Genomic DNA, 12,952 nt, shown 5'->3' with positions numbered 1-12,952 from the left:
AATGGATTTCAGGCGGTGACGGGAAATTCATTAACGTAGGTACGTACATTTATCGAGTGGTGTGGCGGGTGGGGGGTGGTGGATACTGCCATGAGGCCTCGCCGCCAACGGCAAGATCGGGATGGGCCCTGCTGGCGTCGAGGTCCATGGCAGGCCTCATCCCAGCCAAGGATCCTGACCTCGAGGCCACTATAAAATACAGCCCATTGTCTTCCAAAACCGGCATACACTTTAACTTCCGAGTAAATGTAGACGAGTCACTGAGATCTTTTAGAACAGTTCTTTTCAGGCGGCATTGATAATCAGTCTAGCAGGCTTTTCCTCAAAGACAGGGGATGAAATGAATTGACACAGTGGACTTCTCATGGTCTTTTAGAGATGCTGGAAAGCAAGCTGGACTGTGGTCTTATCTCCTTCCTTCACCTCTTCAGCAGCAGGCTAACTTTAGCAGCCGCTCACTCCAGAAGGTAAAACACACTGACCATACAACCAAAAGCTTGTGATTCTGCTGCCCTCTCAAGTGCGCTCTGCTCCTCCCTGGTTTGTCCTATCAGGAGGTGCGTGACTGACTTCTCTGCCCACATCTTCCCCTATTACTAGGGTTTCAGTTCTATTTTTTAACTTGAGTAATGTGACAACCAGTATAAGTTGTTGCCAAACTAGTTCTTTCAATGCCCTCTTGAATCCCCTCTTGAAATAAAAACTGGTCCAACATTTATTCAGTTTAACTATGAATTCCTCAAAAAATATTTTTAACAAGAACAGAATCACCTTCATAACAATGGTCAGATGGGGATGTGAAGAGGTCCACAGTCAGAGAGAGATGTCTGCACCTGTAAGGTAAGGTGGTGTGAAAAGTAATGTGCTGGAGTAGGCCTACGAAGGCAGAGTGAGAGGGGTTAGGGTGATATACACATCAGGATGCAGGGTGTGTCATTGCTCTCATCTTTCCTGCCCTGAGGAGCTCATTGAATTGTTCCTGCGTTGGATCCAGGAGCATGGCACCACTATCCTGCTGCTGACTTCCAACCACGCCATCTTTGTCTCAACTGCTAGCTTCTTCCACCCATCACTAGGGAAGAGTATGTCCCTTCACGCCCTTACAGCCCCCAGCAGGGGAGGTATCGTTGAAACGGGGTTCAACGTTTGCCTGTTTGGATTCCATAACACACCTACCTTGGACCGGAACAGCGGCCGTGGGCAGGTTCAGTCGGTGTCTCCGTGCGTTGAGTTTCAAAAGAGGGAAAAAGGACTTAGTGACATCAGGAGAAATCTGTAAGCTGATTGGTTGGGTAAGTAACAGTTATTAGTGCCTTAAAAAAATTAAGGGAGAGAAAGTTTAAAAAAAAAACTCAAAATCTACCTTATAAGTGATCAGGTTAGTACTACTAATGTGTGTGTTTTTTAAATTAGTCACTTATTAATAATTATTAGCAATTATTACTAATTTTTTTAATATATAGTAAGCAGTGGTTTTTAGGGAATCAAGGTCCCTAGTGTAAATAATCTCTAAATTTTGAGTAATTTAAGGGAGTAAATTAAGGGTAAGTCATGGCAGGGCAGCTCGGCAGCATGGAGTGCTCTTCCTGTGCAATGTGAGAAGTCAGGGATACTTCCAGTGTCCAGGGTGAACAAATGTGCAGGTAGTGTCTCCTGCTGCAGCAACTCGAAATCCACATTTCGGATCTGGCGGCACTGGGGACACTGTGGAGAATTCGCGAGGCTGAGATCATCGTGGATAGCATGTACAGGGAGGTGGTCACACCGCAGGTAAAGACTGCTCAGGCAGAAAGGGAATGGGTGACCGCCAGGCAGAGTAGAAGAACTAGGCAGATAATGCAAGAGTCCCCTGGGTCCATCTCCCTCTCTAACAGATTTTCCACTTGGTTACTGTTGGGGGAGATAGCTTCTCAGGGAAATGCAGCAAGAGCCAAGTCTGTGGCACCACGGGTGGCTCAGCTACACAGGAGGGCAGGAAAAAGAGTGCGAGAGCTATAGTGATAGGGGATTCTTTCGTAAGGGGTACAAGATAGGCATTTCTATGGCCACGAGCGTGCCTCCAGGATGGTATGTTGCCTCCCTGGTGCTAGGGTCAAGGATGTCATGGAACGGCTGCAGAACATTCTGAAGCGGGAGGGTGAACAGTCAGAAGTCATGGGTCACATGGTACCAACGGCATAAGTAGAAGGAGGGATGAAGTCCTGCAACAAGAATTGAGGAAGCTAGATAACAGATTAAAAAGCAGGACCTCAAATGTTGTAATCTCTGGATTACTCCTGGTGCCACGTGCTAGTGAGTATAGGAATAGGAGGATAGAGCAGATGAATGTGTGGTTGAAGAGACGGTGCAGGAGGGAGGTCTTTAGTTTCCTGGATCACTGGGTCTGTTTCTGGCAAAGGTGGAACCTGTACAAGTTGGACGGGTTGCACCTGTACCGGAATGAGACCAACATCTTTGCTGGAAGGTTTGCTAGTGCTGTTGGGGGGAGGGGGGGGTGCGGTTTAAACTGATTTGGCAGGGGGATGGGATACAGAGTGGAGGTACAGTAGGGGGTGATGCACAGCCAATACAGAAGAGAAACTAAGTCAGTCTGTAAGGCAGATCAAATATAGACCTGTTAAGGCACAAGCAAATAATGCAATGCTGGCTTGCATCTATTTTAACGCAAGGAGTCTTATTAGTAGGACAAGTAAATGGCCATTGATTAACACATGGGAATATGATATCACAGAGACATGGTTGAGGGAAGGGCATTGCTGGCAGCTCAATATTCCATGGTATAGAATCTTCAGGCATGAGAGGGGAGGGGATAAAACAGGAGGTGGCATTGCACTGTTGATCAAAGTGTCCATTACTGCACTAAAGAGGGATGATATCTTAGAAGGTTCCTCAAATGAGGCCATATGGGAAGAACTTAAAAATAAAAAGGGGGCAATCACTTGGCTGGGAGTGTGCTACAGGCCTCCAAACAGTCAAGGAGAGATAGAGGAGCGATATGTAGGCAAATCTCAGAGAGGTGTAAAAATAATAGGGTAATAATAGTAGGCGATTACAACTTCCCCAATATTAACTGGGATAGTCTTAGTGCAAAAGGCTTAAAGGGGGCAGACTTTTTAAAGTGCACACAGTTAAGCTTTTTGAGTCAGCACGTAGAAAGTTCTGCAAGAGAAGGGCGGTACTTGACCTAATCCTAGGGAATGAAGCTGGACAAATGGTAGAAGTGTCACTGGGGGAGCATTTTGGGGATAGTGACCATAACTCTGTAAGATTTAAGGTAGTTACGGAAAAGGACATAGAGGAACCTGAAATAAAGGTACTGAATTGGGGGAAGGCCGAGTTCAATATGATAAAACAGGATCTGGCCAAAGTTGACTGGGAGCAGCTACTGGAAGGGAAGTCTACATCAGACCAGTGGGAATCATTCAAAAAGGAAATAGTGAGAGTTCAGGGCCATTATGTTCCCGTAAAGGTGAAGGGTAGGGGACCAACAAGTCTAGGGAACCCTGGATGTCAAGGCATATAGAGGATTAGATCAGGAAAAAAAGGAGGCTTCTGGCAGATTCAGAGCGCTGAAAACAGCGGAGGCACTAGAGGGGTATAGAAAGTGTAGGGGGGTACTTAAAAAAGTAATTAGGAGAGCGAAGAGAAGGCATGAAAAAACATTGGCAGGCAAGATAAAGGAAAATCCCAAGACATTTTATAAGTATATTAAAGGCAAGAGGATAAGCAGGGAAAGAGTAGGGCCCATTAGGGACCAAAGTGGCAATCTGTGTGTGGAGCGGGAGGATATAGGTGAGGTTTTAGATGATTACTTTTCATCTGTGTTCACTATGGAGAAGGATGATGTAGGTGTTGAGATCAGGGAGGGGGATTGTGATATACTTGAACAAATTAGCATTGAAAGGGAGGAGGTATTAGTGGTTTTAGCAGGCTTAAAAGTGGATAAATCCCCAGGCCCAGATGAGATGTATCCCAGGCTGTTATGTGAGGCAAGGGAAGAGATTGCAGGGGCTCTGACACAAATTTTCAAATCTCCTCTGGCCACAGGAGAGGTACCAGAGGACTCAAGGACAGCGAATGTGGTACCATTATTCAAGAAGAATAGCAAGGATAAACCAGGTAATTACAGGCTGGTGAGTCTAACATCAGTGGTAGGGAAACTATTGGAAAAAATTCTGAGGGACAGGCTTAATCTCCACTTGGAGAGGCAGGGATTAATCAAGGATAGTCAGCATGGCTTTGTCAGAGGGAGATCGTGTCTAACAAACCTGATTGAATTTTTCGAGGAGGTGACTAGATGTGTAGATGAAGGTAAAGCAGTTGATGTAGTCTACATGCGCATCAGTAAGGCTTTTGATAAGGTCCCGCATGGGAGATTGATTAAGAAGGTAACAGCCTATGGGGTCCAGGGCAATTTGGCAAATTGGATCCAAAATTGACTTAGTGGCAGGAGGCAGAGGGTGATGGTCGAGGATTGTTTTTGTGATTGGAAGCCTGTGACCAGTGGTGTACCACAGGGATCGGTGCTGGGACCCTTGCTGTTTGTAGTGTACATTAATGACTTAGACGTGAATATAGGAGGTATGATCAGTAAGTTCACAGTTGACATGAAAATTGGTGGCGTCATAAATAGTGAGGAGAAAAGCCTTAGATTACAGGATGATATAGATATAGTCGTTGGCACCAGCTGGAGCTCATCGTCACAAGGCGAGCCTCCTTAAACTGTGTTCAAATCACATGCAGCTTCCACAGTGCGGACTGCGACACTGACCACTCCCTGGTGTGCAGCAAGGTTAGACTCAAACCAAAGAAGCTGCATCACTTGATGCAGAAGGGCCGCCTGCGCATCAACACTAGCAGAATTTCTCATCCACAGCTGTTACATAAGTTTCTAAATTCACTTGAAAAACACTCCTACAGGGGATGCAGAGATCAAGTGGGCCCACATCAGAGACGCCATCAATGACTCAGCAATGACCACCTGTGGCAAACGTGTGAAACGGAATGCAGACTCGTTTCAATCTCACTTTGAAGAGCTGGAACCTGTCATAGCCGCTAAGCGCATTGCACTACTGAACTACAAGAAAGCCCCCAGTGAGTTAACATCCGTAGCACTTAAAGCAGCTAGAAGCGCTGCACAAAGAACAGCCAGGCGCTGCGCAAATGACTACTGACAACTCCTGTGCAGTCATATTCAGTTGGCCTCTGACACCGGAAACATCAAAGGAATGTATGATGGCATTAAGAGAGCTTTTGGGCCAACCATCAAGAAGATTGCCCCCCTCAAATCTAAATCAGGGGACACAATCACTGACCAACGCAAGCAATTGGATCACTGGGTTGAGCACTACCTAGAACTGTACTCCAGGGAGAATGTTGTCACTGAGACCGCCCTCAATGCAGCGCAGTCCTGCCAGTCATGGATGAGCTGGACATGCAGCCAACAAAATCGGAACTCTGTGTTGCCATTGATTCTCTAGCCAGCGGAAAAGCCCCTGGGAAGGACGGCATTACCCCTGAAATAATCAAGAGTGCCAAGCCTGCTATACTTTCAGCACTGTACGAACCGCTTTGCCTGTGCTGGGACGAGGGAGCAGTACCACAGGACATGCGCAATGCCAATATCATCAGCCTCTATAAGAACAAGGGTGACAGTGGTGACTGCAACAACTACCGTGGAATCTCCCTGCTCAGCATAGTGGGAAAAGTCTTCGCTCGAGTCACTTTAAACAGGCTCCAGAAGCTGACTGAGCGTGTCTACCCAGAGGCACAGTGTGGCTTTCGAGCAGAGAGATCCACCATTGACATGCTGTTCTCCCTTCGACAGCTACAGGAGAAATGCCGCGAACAACAGATGCCCCTCTACATTGCTTTCATTGATCTCACCAAAGCCTTTGACCTCGTCAGCAGACGTGGTCTCTTCAGACTACTAGAAAATATTGGATGTCCACCAAAGCTACTAAGTATCATCACCTCATTCCATGACAATATGAAAGGCACAATTCAGCATAGCTGTGCCTCATCAGACCCCTTTCCTATCCTGAGTGGCGTGAAACAGGGCTGTGTTCTCACACCTACACTGTTTGGGATCTTCTTCTCCCTGCTGCTCTCACATGCATTCAAGTCTTCAGAAGAAGGAATTTTCCTCCACACAAGATCAGGGGGCAGGTTGTTCAACCTTACCCGTCTTAGAGCGAAGACCAAAGTACGGAAAGTCCTCATCAGGGAACTCCTCTTTGCTGACGATGCTGCTTCTCTTCCCTTCTCTTCTCTCCCTCTATCCAATCCTTATCCTATGATTAACATCCCACACTGAAGCGTGTCTGCAGAGACTCATCGACAGGATTGTGGCTGCCTGCAACGAATTTGGCCTAACCATCAGCCTCAAGAAAACAAACATCATGGGACAGGACGTCAGAAATGCTCCATCCATCAATATCGGCGGCCACGCTCTGGAAGTGGTTCAAGAGTTCACCTACCTGGGCTCAACTATCACCAGTAACCTGTTTCTCGATGCAGAATTAAACAAGCGCATGGGAAAGGCTTCCACTGCTATGTCCAGACTGGCCAAGAGAGTGTGGGCAAATAGCCCACTGACACGGAACATAAAAGTCCGAGTGTATCAAGCCTGTGTCCTCAGCACCTTGCTCTACGGCAGCGAGGCCTGGACAACATATGTCAGCCAAGAGTGACGTCTCAATTCATTCCATCTTCGCTGCCTCCGGAGAATCCTTGGCATCAGGTGGCAGGACCATATCTCCAACATAGAAGTCCTCGAGGCGGTCAACAGCCCCAGTACATACACCCTACTGAGTCAGCGGCGCCGGAGATGGCTTGGCCATGTGAGCCGCATGGAAGATGGCAGGATCCCCAAAGACACATTGTACAGCGAGCTCGTCACTGGTATCAGACCCACCGGCCGTCCATGTCTCCGCTTTAAAGACGTCTGCAAACGCGACATGAAGTCCTGTGACATTGATCACAAGTCGTGGGAGTCAGTTACCAGTGATCGCCAGAACTGGCGGGCAGCCATAAATGCGGGGCTAAAGTGTGGCGAGTCGAAGAGACTTAGCAGTTGGCAGGAAAAAAGACAGAAGCGCAAGGGGAGAGCCAACTGTGTAACAGCCCCGACAACCAATTTTATCTGTAGCACCTGTGGAAGAGTCTGTCACTCTAGAATTGGCCTTTATAGCCACTCTAGGCGCTGCTTCACAATCCACTGACCATCTCCAGGCACTTACCCATTGTCTCTCGAGACAAGGAGGCCAAAGAAAGAAGAAGATAGATGGGCTGTTAGAATGGCGGAGCAGTGGCAAATGGAATTTAATCCTGAGAAGTGTGAGGTGATGCATTTTGGGAGGACTAACAAGGCAAGGGAATATAGAATGGATGATAGGATCATATGAAGTACAGAGGATCAGAGGGACCTTGGTGTACTTGTCCATAGATCACTGAAGGCAGCAGCACAGGTAGATAAGCTGGTTAGGAGGGCATATGGGATACCTGCCTTTATTAGCCAAGGCATAGAATATAAGAGCAGGGAGGTTTTGATAGAGCTGTATAAAATGCTAGCTAGGCCGCAGCTGGAGTACTGTGTACAGTTCTGGTTGCCACACTACAGGAAGGATCTGATTGCACTGGAGAGGAGATTCACCAGGATGTTGCCTGGGCTGGAGCATTTCAACTATGAAGAGAGACTGGATAGGCTAGGGTTGTTTTCCTTCGAGCAGAGAAGGCTGAGGATGGACCTGATTGAGGTATACAAAATTATAGATAGGTTAGATTGGAAGAAACTTTTTCCCTTAGCGGAGGTGTCAATAACCAGGGGGCATAGATTTAAGCTAAGTGGGGGGAGGTTTAGAGGGGATTTGATGAAAGGTTTTTTCACCCAGAGGGTGATTGGAATCTGGAACGCACTGCCTGAAGAGGTGGTAGAGGCAGGAACCCTCAACATTTAAGAAGTATTTAGATGAGCAGTTGAAACAACATGGCATACACGGCTACCGGCCAAGTGCTGGAAAATGGGATTAGAATAGATAGGTGCTTGATGGCTGGCATGGACATGATGCGCCGAAGGGCATGTTTCTGTGCTGTATAACTTTATGACTCTATGACTCTATAACAGGATGTCTGTGACTCTCCATGACAACAAACTCCTTCAACATACCTGTTTGGAGTGTTCCATTAAATAGAGTTTGAAATCATGTCATGAAGGCTTGCTGGCATTGATTGGATGGGAAACCCAGAAGCAAAATGATAACAAGGTGGATGTGTTAAATGGCCACTGACAGACTCACTGCCCTTCTGGGTTTCCCACATGCTATCACTTCCCAACCCCACTCCCAGTGCATCTGTGTATTACAATCCAGTCCATTGTGTCTGTGCTGTGCCAAGTTGGCTAAATATGGACTTCAACCCTTTTCCCAATCCTTCATAAATTGTATTTAGTTCTAACCTTGAGTGAAAGCCTTACATTAAATCAAGCAATACACTGCATAATTAATGCCAGATACCTGCATGTATTTAGTGTTTGGAATCAATTGATCATTTATTTTGGAGATTTTTGTTTTAAATTACTGCTATAACATAGTTAAGAAATCCCTTGAGTTGTTCAAATTCTTAACAGTTGACTTTCATGTAACAGTAGGCTGTCATGTATATTAAATTTCTCTTCCCTCCATTTCTGTCCCTCCATCTCCCTTGCTTCTTTCCCTCCCCTCTTCACCCTCCCTTTGCGTGCTGTCCCCTTCCCACTCCATTCCTCCACTTGACTATTTTCTCTTCTCCCATCCCCCCGTCTGCTCCTAATCCAGTCCCTTCCCCATCTCCTCTCCCATCTCTCCAGTTTACACTCACTCTTCCTGTTTTGTCCTGTTTCCCTTCTCTTCTCTCCCTCTATCCAATCCTTATCCTATGATTCTCTCTCCTCCTCTCCCTGAGGGTATGCTAATCTTTCAAAAGAACTGTCTATCGATTGTCACATTCCTGTGAGTCATGCTGATATCTCATGATGACTGCGGTTAAATAACAGATTGCATTTCCTTTCATCATTTCTCTCTCAGGACAGTACCAAGTTAATCATTAACATTCTCTGAGAAGTGAAATATGTGCAAATTTAAAAGCTTCTTTTTTTATTTTTTTGTCCGCGGATTATTTTGTTCTAAACTGCTGTTTCATACACGTTCTTTTGGAAGAACATCTCTATTTATTTGATCAGATTTACATTTTATGCAAGTTTGCTTATATGTAATCAACAAGGACTTAGAGTATGGTGATGCACCAGAAGTACACTATCTACTGACTTCAGTAAATAGTGGATCAGATATCTGTTGTCACACTGCGATAGGAAAAGTGGTTTTGCTGTGTGCAAAGCAGGTAAATAATTTGTGTTGCTTTTATATATCAGAATGGGAAGCTTCAGTTATGTGTGCAGTCTAGAAAAGCTAGGAGTGTTCTCCTTAAAGCATAAAACATGAAGGGGAGGGTTAATAAAGGTTTTCAAAATTATGAGGGGTTTTGATAGGGATAAATTGGGGCAAATTTTAACGGGCCCCTGATGTCGGGGGTTGTGGTGAGGGTGCCAGGAAAATACCTCTGGGAGAGGCCCGCCACGGGCCTTGACGCCGGGAAGGCCCTGCCCCATATTACTGGCGATGGTGAGGCCTTGTGGGGGGAGAGGGCAATTAATAAATTGTTTAGTAATGGGGGTTGGGAAAGGGGCTTGAATCTTTTTTACTTAAATTTTTTACTTTAATCTTATAATGTATACAAGTTTAAAAATTTCAATAAAGTGGAAGGGCTTGAAGCAATTTAAAATTGGCGTCGGCCCCTGTGCAATGGCATCAGACGCCGTTGCCAGGGATGGACTGCCCACTCCCTCCACATCATCGGGAGGGTGGGGGCGGTCCGCCCCGTCCATTTAAATGACTCGCCGCGATCAATAGCATGGCGGCTCCGCGATGGGCGGACCGTAACTTTGGAAGCTCGGTGCCCCAAGTAAAATGCAGCCCATTGTTTCCATTGGCAGGAGGGTCGATAACCAAAGGACACAGATTAAAGATCATTAGCAAAGAACCAGAGGGAAGATGAAGGCCTGGATTTTACATGTCTGCCACCGAGATAGGCGGCAGAGGTAAACTATCTGCCCGTGCGGATCGCTCGACATGGAGCCCCCATAATATTAAATGTGGCAGCTCATTTAAATGGTCGGGGCAGACCATTCCCCCCATCTCAGCCCCGATAATGTGGAGGTGGCAGGCAGTCCATCCCTGGCAACGGCGTCTGGCGCCATTGCGTAGGCGCCGTCACCAGATTTAAAGGGCTTCAAGCCCTTATATTTAATTTGAATGTTTAAAGTGAAAGTTTAATTGAAACAAATAAATAAATGTTTCAAACCCCTCTTCCACGCCCCCTCCTCAAATACCTAGACAGCTCATTCCTTGCCGTCTTCCCCACCAAAATACTTACCTTGAGTACCTGACCTTTCCCCCTCAACAAAGTTCACAAACTTTTATCTTTAACCCTTCCCACTATCCCCTCCACTAATCATATTAGTTTGACCCCGCTCCCCCCGCCCACACTGAAGTACTGACCTGCTCCCCCGAAGGTGCAGAAGTGCCGGCCAGTGGCCACAATGTCAGGGCAGAACGACCAGCAGGAGCAGGTAAGTCATTAATTCATTCATTTTAATTAACTAACATATTTAAATTTTGACTCCGCTGCTTAGCAGCGGGGGAGTGTGGGGGTGTGTGCCACGAGGCCTCGCCGTTGCCGCCAATATGGGTCGGACCTTCCCAGTGTTGAGGCCGTGGTGGGCCTCTCCTGGAGGCATTTTCCGCCACCGCCCCACCACGACCCCTGATGTCGGTGGGTTTGGGGGGGGTGGTGGTCAGTAAAATTCAGCCTGGGTACTTTTTTATGCAGTAAGTTGTTATGGTCTGGAATGAAAGGGTGATGCATGTATATTTTAAAAAGTATTGAAGAGAAAATGGGAAACTACAGACCTGTTAGTCTAATATCATGCGTAGGAAAAATGCTAAAATCTATAATAAAGAATGTGATAACAGTACACTTAGCAAATAATGGTAGGACGGGCAAAGTCAACATGGATTTATGAAAGGGGAATCACGCTGAGCAAACCTGTTGGAGTTTTTTGAGGATGTAACTAGCTGAATAGATAAATGGGAACTGGTGGATGTGGTATATTTAGACTTTCAGAAAGGTTTTGATAAGGTCCCACACAAGAGGTTAGTAAACAAAATTAGAGCACGTGGAATTGGAGGGAATATACTGGCATGGATTGAGAACTGGTTAACTGACAGAAAACAGACAGTAGGCATAAATGGGTCATTTTCAGGTTGACAGGCTGTGACTAGTGGGGTACTGCAGGGATCAGTGCTTGGGCCACAGCTGTTCACAATCTATATCAATAATTTGGATGCGGGAATTAAATATAATATTTCCAAATTTGCAAATGATACAAAACTAGATGGAAGTGTGAGTAGTGAGGAGGATGCAACGATGCTTCAAGGGGATTTGGAGAGGCTAAGTGAGTGGGCAAAATATGGCAGATGGAATAAAATGTGGAGAAATATGAAGTTATTCACTTTGGTAGGAAAAACAGAAATACAGAGTATTTCTTAAATGGTGAGAGGCTAGGAAATGTTGAACTTCTAAGGTACGTGGATGTCCTTTTTCATGAGTCACTGAAATCTAACATGCAGGTACAGCAAGCAATTAAGAAGGCAAATGGTATATTGGCCTTTATTACAAGGGGATTTGAGTATAGGAGTAAAGATGTCTTGCTGCAATTATATAGAGCCTTGGTGAGACCACACCTGGAGTTTTGTGTGCAGTTTTGGTCTCCTTACCTAAGGAAAGATATACTTGCCATAGAGAGAGTGCAATGAAGGTTCACCAAACTAATTCCTGGGATGGAAGGATTTTTCTATGAGGACAAGTTAAATAGGCTGCACCTTTATTCTCTGGAGCTTCCAAGAATGAGAGGTGATCTCATTCAAATGTACAAAATTCCTACTGGGCTCAACAGGTAGTTGCAGGAAGGATGTTTCCTCTGGCTGGGGCATCTTGAACCACGGGGACAGAGTCTCAGAATAATGGACAGGCCATTTGGGAATGAGATGAAGAGGAATTTCTTCACTCAGAGGATGCTGAATCTTTGGAATTCTTGCTCCAGAGGGGTGTGCAGGAAAATTGTGTTAAAGTAGAAGATTGGCCATGATCTCATTGAAAGGTGGAGTGGGCTCGAGGGGCTGAATGGCCTACTCCAGCTCCTGTTTCTTATGTTCTTATATGTGACTCCAGACCTGCAGCAATTTGGTTGACTCTTAACTGCCCTCTGAAACGGTCTGGCAAGCTTCTCAATTGTATTCAAGAAGGCAGCTCAGCACCACCTTCTCAATGACAATTAGGGATGGACAATATATGCAGGCCTTACCACTGACCTGTACATCCTAAGATTGCATTCAAAAAAGAGACAGCAAGGATAAATAAGAAAAAAAAATCATCCGGCATTTTTTAAATTTCCAAAATTAATTCAGTACCTAAAGGAATGAGAGTTCATACATTTAATTGTTCACTTTCTGGGCTAGAGAGACACACTGGTAGTCATTAACAATTATCACATCTTTAAAAGTGCACTTGAACTATAAATCACTAGATTTAACTTCCTGTGGTGAGTTTAAAAGACAGTTAATGTCCAGATCCAGATACGTCATAGCCGGAATTTTAAGAGGGCATATAAATACCATGGCTACAAGAGCAGGTGAGAGTCCAGGAATCCTGCGGCGAGTAACTCACCACTTGACTCCCCAAAGCCTGTCCAACATCTACAAGGCACAAGTCAGGAGTGTGATGGAATACTCTCCACTTGCCTAGATGGGTGCAGCTCTAACAACACTCAAGAAGCTCGACACCATCCAGGACAAAGCAG

The 12,952-nt window shown here is 45.8% G+C and overlaps 1 protein-coding gene across 3 annotated transcripts in view; it reads left to right on the top strand.

Moving 5' to 3' along the window:
* Positions 1–9,213: 9,213 nt before the first annotated feature.
* The window catches only part of LOC137345699 (ATP-dependent translocase ABCB1-like), a 165,482-nt gene continuing 161,743 nt past the window's right edge, over positions 9,214–12,952 (top strand). Inside the window, exons 1-2 of one of the 3 annotated variants that reach the window (XM_068009000.1) lie at positions 9,289–9,375; positions 10,028–10,132. In XM_068009000.1, coding sequence (XP_067865101.1) covers positions 10,086–10,132 — 47 coding nt within the window. In that variant the 5' untranslated portion in view covers positions 9,289–9,375; positions 10,028–10,085. Of the gene's footprint in view, positions 9,376–10,027; positions 10,133–12,952 lie in introns of those variants that run through there. The other 2 variants (XM_068008965.1, XM_068008993.1) reach the window with 2 other exon arrangements.

This window comes from Heterodontus francisci, chromosome 2 (genome assembly GCF_036365525.1).
Source record: "Heterodontus francisci isolate sHetFra1 chromosome 2, sHetFra1.hap1, whole genome shotgun sequence".
NCBI classification, from domain to species: Eukaryota; Metazoa; Chordata; class Chondrichthyes; order Heterodontiformes; family Heterodontidae; genus Heterodontus; species Heterodontus francisci.
Note: the sequence above shows the minus strand (reverse complement) of the source record. Positions and strands in the feature narration are given on the sequence as shown.